Here is a 7,955-nt window from a genome sequence, read left to right as displayed (position 1 = left end):
ATTGTCTAGAAAGGTTTGTTTGTTCCATTGAATATCCAAAGAGGAATTCAGGTTGTTAGGCAAAAAGAGATTTAAAATCGTGACAAATAGCATGATTCGCCCCTGCGTGGGCATAAAAGGCTAGATTCGGAGAGAGGGGAGGAGAGGGACGTATGTGCAAAAATATAAAGGAGCGGTGCCAATCAGCTCGCACGAGAATCCTAATCCACTTGAAAATCCTTCTTTTCCCTTGCGTTGAGAAGAAACCAAGAAGCGAAAATCGGCACCGTTCCCGTCGCCGCCTCGTCGCCTCCGTCGCCCGTCTTCCTTTTCCGCCGATTCGTGCCAAGGCGAGTCCGCGCCCACCACCACCACCACTCTCCTTCCCACTGGCTAGGGTTTTCGGTTTCTAGAACCTCACGCCCGCCCGCCCGCCCGCTCCATGCAAGCCCCGCCGCTCGCCGCGCTCGCCGGAGGCGCCTGGGCCTCCCATCGACCTGCCATATTAGCGGCGCCGGCGAGCCTCCGCCGTCCCAGGCGCGGCGCGCTCCGGCTGCCCGCGTGGAGGGCGGCCGGAGGCGGCCGGGCCCCGCGGCTACCGGCCAAGGGCGCCGTGCTCGCCTCCGACACGGGGGCGGACGAGGAGGTCGCGGGGCCATCGCCCCTTCTCGACGTGCGCAGCGAGCAAGGTCCGCTGCTGCTCTCAAATGCATTCTTGACTCGCACATTTGTTAAGTCTCGTAGAGGAGTGATCCCAGAAATCTCATCTCACCTCGTTCTTTTTCATTCATATGAAACCATCAGTTGCATGTGGTGTGCAGAGTTCGTTCTACGCGTCAGGAAGGAAGTGGAGAGAGGGAAGTTGCGTCCGGATGTTGCCGACAACTTTGAAAACCTGTACTACAATTACAAGAATGCGGTGAATATACTTCCTGTTTCCTGTCTGGTATAGTTAGATCCTTATTCACTTACTCATGACGTATATTCTGTGATTGCTTTGGCGTCTTCAGGTCCTACAAAATGGGGATCCAAATGCATATCAGATCATGCTTTCCAACATGATGGATTTATTTGACCGCGTTCTGCTGGATGAAGAGGTCCTATTTCTATGCCCGTTACCTTCCCAATTCGCTCTCACATTTTCTCTTTGTTCCAAGATGCACTTTTACACCAATCTTCATGTTCTTTTGCAGAATCCATTTACGTTTCAGCCTTATCACAAGGCCATCAGAGAACCGTTTGACTATTACACTTTCGGTCAGAACTACATTAGGCCACTGGTAGATTTTAGGTAATGAAGAATCTGATCTGAGCACATATAAGAGGCCCCGTTTGGTTCATATGGTGTCATACGAAGTTTGCTGTACTTCTCATGGACATCTTCTGTGTAAACAGGAATAGTGATACATTATGCCTCATCAGACTCATTTGTTACAGTATGTTACTGCTTTCACAGGGTGCATATTAATTGTATTGCACATCTACTGTCACAGACCCTTACTTTTTTTTGGTCATTCACGTCCCTTCACAGTCTATTGGACAAATACATATTTAATATTCATGAGTTATGATGAAAATTCTGGATGCTGTACACATATTTCCTTCGTGCTGAGGAATTTATTTTGAAGATGATAATAAATCTGTGCTTTATATTGTAATGCACAGTATCTGACCTGCAATCTCCAGTTCCTGGAAGATGTATCTGCCTATTCTATTGCAACAAGTATTTATTTTATTTTTAACTAACATTAGTCATAATATATTTTTCGTCAACAGAACAGTGGTATTTGTTAACATACTCTAGTTTATTTTAATTACCATCATGTGGCAGGAGAGTTCCTACATTCATAATTTCATATCTATCCAAAATTGATCTTTGACCTATCAAACATGGTTTCCTTATGCTCAGGAACTCTTATGTCGGTAACATTTCTGTATTCAGTGATATGGAGAAGCAGCTTCGGCAGGTGAACTTGTCTAACCTTCGTCATGTTTTCTCATGAAATGCCAAACACTATCTTCTTGGGCGTCAAACCTTTTTAGTATTCTAGTAAATGCAAACCATCATGATTTTTTAAGAAGAAAAGCAGAAACGCTATTATGAATCAGAAAATGGTTACCAGACTCCAAAGGTCACAAAATGGTCGAGAGAGATGTTGCTTACTTGGTGAAATAGAGCAATGTAATCAAGTTTCCATATAGATGGCATCACCAGCCGATCCTTAAATTCTAGCAGAGAAAGCGTTATAGTGCATCTTACCACATGGCACCCCCTAGCGCCATATATTTATGTATCTAACTTATGTTACTCTTTCAATTCACAATGTTAAATATTATTTACTGAACATGCATAAGCAAAATATTTTCTGATTTTTTATGTCATTGCAGGGTCATAATGTTGTTCTGATGTCTAATCATCAGACAGAAGCGGATCCAGCAGTTATTGCCTTGTCACTTGAAAGAAGCAATCCGTGGATTAGCGAGAACATAGTAAGGGAACTCTCTGAACATACTACCATTTTCTTGTGAATCATCATAAGCTAACCGCATTGGTATCAAAAACTCCATTTGCTATAGGTTTATGTTGCTGGGGATAGGGTTCTTACAGATCCTCTTTGCAAGCCATTTAGCATGGGAAGGTCAGTTTGTATAATAATGCTAAATTGTTGTTTCTGCTTTCTTCTAATCCTGTTACCGGAAAGCATCAGCCACCTAAACATTTTCTCATAACAGAAACCTCCTCTGTGTGTACTCAAAAAAGCATATGAATGATTTTCCTGAGCTAATTGAAATGAAGAGGAGGGCAAACACTCGAAGTCTCAAGGAAATGGCTTTGCTTTTACGGTACTATTTCCTTACAATAGGTGGTTATTTTCATCCTATTTTCCTGTCAGTAGCTAGCCTAATTGATGTGTATGTTTAAGCACTACAAGTTAGTGACAGTGAACTCACTTTTAGTGTAAAATATGATATGAGTTTTGGTTTAAATCTAGTGCTGGTGCAGTGAAGATTGTTCAATTGCGCTCAAAGGCAAATAGAGTTAAGGAGATAACCACATGGGCACATAAGCAATATTGACTTCATGCTCACCATCATGGAACTGGCTTTGTTCTCTTTTTAAGGGAAGACATGCTAGACTAGGATCACTTTTTGCACCAGAGGATAATGCTTATCTTTTATGATAATATGTAGTGGGGGTTCACATATAATTTGGATAGCTCCGAGTGGCGGTAGAGACCGTCCTGACCCTTTGACTGGAGAATGGCACCCGGTATGTTCTCTTCCCTGCTAGTCTATATGGTTTGGCTGTCTTATCATGTTACAGAGGTTGCTGTGTATGATTATGCACATTTTTCTTTCAATCCAATGACATTGTTATGACAAAGGAAATGGGAGGGTACTATGAAAGAACTGCAACAAAGAGATTGATTTTGTTTTAGTTCCCCTTACCTTGACCTGTCTGCTACTTACAAAAACAAGGGCAGGCGCCGTTTGATGCATCTGCAGTGGATAATATGAGGAGGCTTCTGGAGCATTCTGGCGTTCCTGGGCACATATATCCATTATCATTGCTATGCTATGAGATTATGCCTCCACCACAACAGGTATGGATGTATGGTTACTTGCCATATCTCGCCAGTTCCAATATTTTTACTCTTTTGAATTTTTGTTTTTATCTGAACAGATTGAGAAAGAGATTGGTGAGCAAAGGGTGATATCCTTCCATGGTGTAGGCTTGTCAGTAGCTGAAGAAATAAAGTATGGGGATGTTACTGCTCAATCTCGGAATGCTGATGAGGTTTGTATACTTTCATGTTTCATTTCTGTATATCTATTGATATTCCTGCTCTAGTTTCTGTGAAGTGTTAGGCCTGTTATCGATAGGACCATTCTATATTGGTAGAACCATTCAATATTGGAAAAACTTTTGGTGCCTGCAAATAGCTGGCTATACTGATACATTTGGGCTAGTTTGTAAGCTGCACATTCTGTTTGCCTTTTTCTTGTTTGCTGAGGCAGGGCATCGTTGCGGAGCCTCTAAACAATGTTCACGTAGAAGAGTAATGTTAGATTAGCTTCTGTCGCTGTGATTGCCTTTGTACTGAGAACTACTGCTTACATCTAAAGTCGGTAATGAGCCATTGTCAAAATTCATATACATAGTGTAGTCTATATGGTGGAAGTGTCTGAATATGTACGCTATTCATCAGTGGTAGGCCCTTCCATTTGGAAGTCTTCTTAGAGTGAATAGGCACAAAGCCTTAAGTCACGAATGATTGGCCTGCTCTTGTTTTTGTTTGATGGGTGGGAATCAAGTTATTGTTGCATTATTGCATAATTAGGTATTTGTTTCCACTGTTTTTTCTTCTGATTCTACATCACCAACTCTATCAATCTCCCTTGGGACTGGTGGATGGATTTCCATGTTGCATTGTGAATGTTGGTAATCTTGTAAATTTTAACTCACGCCAGCCATTCGTCTTTAGTCTGAAAGTCGGTAAATAGAATCTGCAATCGGTGGCTTTTGCAACCCATGTTGCACGCGTCTGCAAAGGTTTATGATATATCATGAGCATCTGCAAAAATAGGATCATTGGCGACCTGTTCAGGACAAAAAAGAACTATGTGAATAGTAACATGATACTATAAACCTAACTCTCCGTGCTTTAATCGAGAATGGATACAGGGTCGTCGAGCGAAACCTTTATTAGGGGGTAGACCTACCTTGTTTTGTTGACTTATTGCTTTCCAGCAAAGCGTGCCGGCCCTATCTCTAAAGCACCAAACTTCCACATTTTAGGAGATGCCCTATCTTCCCTTAAAGAGCCAGCTTATTGAATAGAGCTGTCACTCCTTACCTTACCTAAGACCCCTTCGGGATATCTTTTGAAAACCTTTTCTCTGAAAAGAAAAGATGTTTGCGATCCCTTGCCCGCTCGAATTAAAGAAAGTGGGATCTGGCCTTGCATTTTTTAGAGAGGGCTCCCTCACGGCATTCTTGCTCTTGCCTTTGAAAGTCGAATCAGGATTCCATCTAGAGAAAGGTTCCGAATGCTAGTTTCGAAGAAAATAAAAACAGGTTTACTCCACCCCGTTTTACTTTTCAAAAAAGATTAACTAATCTAAAGAAAAACAAAAAAGGAATTCCATTGAATTGTATTTTTATTGATCAATTAGAATTGACTTCTAGAACGTATAATTGTCTAAAAAGGGCCAATATGCATACACTATTGGACCTTTTGAGTAAGACTGAAGAAGATCTTCTGAATTCTTTTTTTTGTCTAAATATTCAGTTAAGACCATTCCAAGGCTCCTTTTCGCCATGCATAAACTAAACCAACAACTAAGATAAGCACGAAAATCAAAGCTTCGATAAAAACGGATACACCCAATACGTCGAAACTCATTGCCCAAGGGTATAGAAAGACGGTTTCCACATCAAAAACAACAAAAACGAGCGCAAACATATAATAGCATATTCGGAATTGTACCCAAGCCCCTCCCATGGGTTCTATACCCGATTCATAACTAGAAAGCTTCTCTGGTCCTTCACTAACCGGGTTCATTTTTTTATGTGCAGGTTATAAGTAGTCTTATTTTTAGTGAAATTTATACATTTTCTTTTCCATACAGGGCACGGGATATACCATAACCTTTATACATGATTATTTTTCTTTGCTTTTGAAAACTCGAAAGGCCCGCGTGCATTGTGGGTTCCTCATCCAACTGGTGGATAAAGATCTGCATTCCTGAAAATATCATCCTGAAAATTATTGCACAGAAAACTTAGCGTAGTGCTTGCAATTTCTTTAAGTTACTTTCAGCTTTTGCTCACTTGTATTTTTTGTTGGACCTTGTGTTTCTTTGTTTAGTGTTTTTTCTTTGTTTGATTTATTAAATACAGGCAAGGGGGACATTCTCAGAGGCTCTGTACAATTCAGTTGTTGATCAATATAATGTCCTCAAGTCTGCTATCTTTAGAGACCGTGGAGCAGTTTCGTCAAACCCTGCCATTTCACTCTCGCAACCGTGGCGATGAAACTAAGCTTTCTCAGGTTTGTTCTGTACTGGCCTGATCACCATTCGCTTCTACTCCCTCCATCCGGAATTACTTGTCGCTCAAACGGATGTATCTAGCACTGAAATACGTCTAGATACATCCATTTCAGCGACAACTAATTCCAGACGGAGGTAGTATTTGTTTGTTGCATTAAACACATACATGCATTTACCCCACTGCGACATTTGCCAGTTTGGTAATTTGACATGCGTGAGTTTGGGTTGGTGCAAAGTGCAATTTCACATGGACTTTTTGTGTACGTAGATTCCGTTTCTTTATGTTTATGCTAGTCGATCAGCAAAGAAAGTGGAGCTCATAAATGCTGTAGCAGTTTTGCATATGCAGATTGCATGAGAAATCAGAAGACCGTTGATAGCGTGCAAGAAATTGTGATTTCATATTTTTGTATGATGCATCTGATCTAGTAAGCGACCCCTGCAAAAGATAAGTGATTGTAGTAATGTATTGAACATAATAGCCATAGGAGTAACCGTTTCCATTCCTCATGTACTGCCTCGTGTTGTTCCATTCCAAAGATAATTTTCTTAGCTTAGAAGTTTATTTGATGGATTGCATTTGCATAACAAATTTGCGGCTCCTTCAATTTTCAGGCCTGGATTTCTCATTTCTTTTCGACAGAGCAGATGAACTGCTATAGTGCAACGTTGTGGGTTTTTGCTGGGAAGGCCTTAAACTTTGATGTCGTCACAGTTAGGAATGGGCTGCGACGGCGGCCTTGCAGACCCTGTAAGTTGTTGAAGTCGCGTGAAGGAAAAACCGTGTGATATGCTGCTACACCGTGTTCATTTAGTGACAAGAAGTGCGGCTGTTGTCAGTCTAATCCTAAATTGCACGGCGGAACCAGCAGCAGATGATGCATGTGTTCATCTTTTGTGAAGAGCTACTGCTGTATCAGATGGCTATCATCTGGGCCAGATTGGTCCAGCAAATACAGATTGGTCCCTGGATCCTGGCAGGCAGTTGGCTCGATTTTCTTTTTGTGCTAAAAGTTAACTCGTCTTATTTTTTGATTAGTTTTGTGTACATATTAATTCTTTTGCTCCGAAATTTGGAGACACAACATGATATATACATACAGAGCCCAATATGTGTCGCCTTCCTATTTGTCTTGCTCCTTACTGTTGACCTTGTGTGGATGTAACCTGTGTTTTATCTGGAGGCGTCGGTCGCTCTCGTCTGAATTTATTTACTGGAGCATTTGGATTTGGACGGCGACAGTAGGAAGATATGAATAGGTGTGGAAGAAAGATTATTTGTATGCGTGAGCGCGTTGAATTTTATAGGTCCAGAGCACGCGGTCGCATGCAGGCAGGGCTCTGAAAGACGCGGCAAGCCAACACGACTGGAGTCTGAATCCTCCTCCTGATCCTGAAAGAAGGAAGATTGATTAGGCGAGCATGGTTGATTTTCTCTCGATTTCCTTCCTCAGGGAATTCTGGCTGATTTTACCGTTGAATTTGATGAATCACCTGATGACACGATCACCAGGATTATGAAGACTATCATATCAGTAGATAAGAGCGCTGCTGTACAGGTCGTGCGGTGTCAACGCCCCTGACCCACCAGGGCCACGAGTCAGCAACGACAGCGACCGCGTCACCCAGGCGTCACGGTCGTCAAGGCCCAGGAAGCCCAACCCGCGCGTCTTCGGGCCCACGTGGGCTAGCTGAAGCCCACTGGCGCAGCTACTTGAAGGAGGAGGCGAGATGGCATCGGCATCCAGTGGATCAACGAACCGACGGCGGCTACCTACCTCCTTCTCTTCCTCTCGAACCCTAGTTCTTCGTTCTCCATTCGAGCGCCGCTCCCTTGTACTGGATCTGTAATAGCTACTACTTCAGAGAGCATAGAGCGATCCCATACTGCTACCTTATCATCTGGTATCAGAGACGTC

General features: G+C 42.4%; 1 protein-coding gene across 3 annotated transcripts; it reads left to right on the top strand.

Moving 5' to 3' along the window:
• The first annotated feature begins 200 nt into the window (after positions 1-200).
• LOC125511400 (glycerol-3-phosphate acyltransferase, chloroplastic) lies at positions 201-7,161 on the top strand. 3 transcript variants are annotated; one of them, XM_048676771.1, is made up of 13 exons: positions 201-668; positions 801-898; positions 990-1,076; positions 1,173-1,270; positions 1,889-1,946; positions 2,368-2,469; positions 2,557-2,618; positions 2,713-2,823; positions 3,172-3,250; positions 3,465-3,584; positions 3,665-3,778; positions 5,885-6,035; positions 6,372-6,595. In XM_048676771.1, the coding sequence occupies exons 1-12, from the start codon at positions 422-424 to the stop codon at positions 6,017-6,019; spliced, it is 1,311 nt and encodes a 436-aa protein (XP_048532728.1). In that variant the 5' UTR covers positions 201-421; the 3' UTR covers positions 6,020-6,035; positions 6,372-6,595. The 3 variants fall into 3 exon arrangements, with proteins under 3 accessions (XP_048532728.1, XP_048532722.1, XP_048532736.1); XM_048676765.1 differs by lacking the exon at positions 6,372-6,595 and adding an exon at positions 6,652-7,161 and having other exon boundaries at positions 203-668; XM_048676779.1 differs by lacking the exon at positions 6,372-6,595 and adding an exon at positions 6,652-7,161 and having other exon boundaries at positions 470-668; positions 784-898.
• The last annotated feature ends 794 nt before the right edge of the window (positions 7,162-7,955 follow it).

The sequence above is a fragment of the Triticum urartu genome, chromosome 1 (genome assembly GCF_003073215.2).
Source record: "Triticum urartu cultivar G1812 chromosome 1, Tu2.1, whole genome shotgun sequence".
Classification (NCBI taxonomy): Eukaryota; Viridiplantae; Streptophyta; class Magnoliopsida; order Poales; family Poaceae; genus Triticum; species Triticum urartu.
This window is presented reverse-complemented; position numbering and strand designations above follow the sequence as displayed.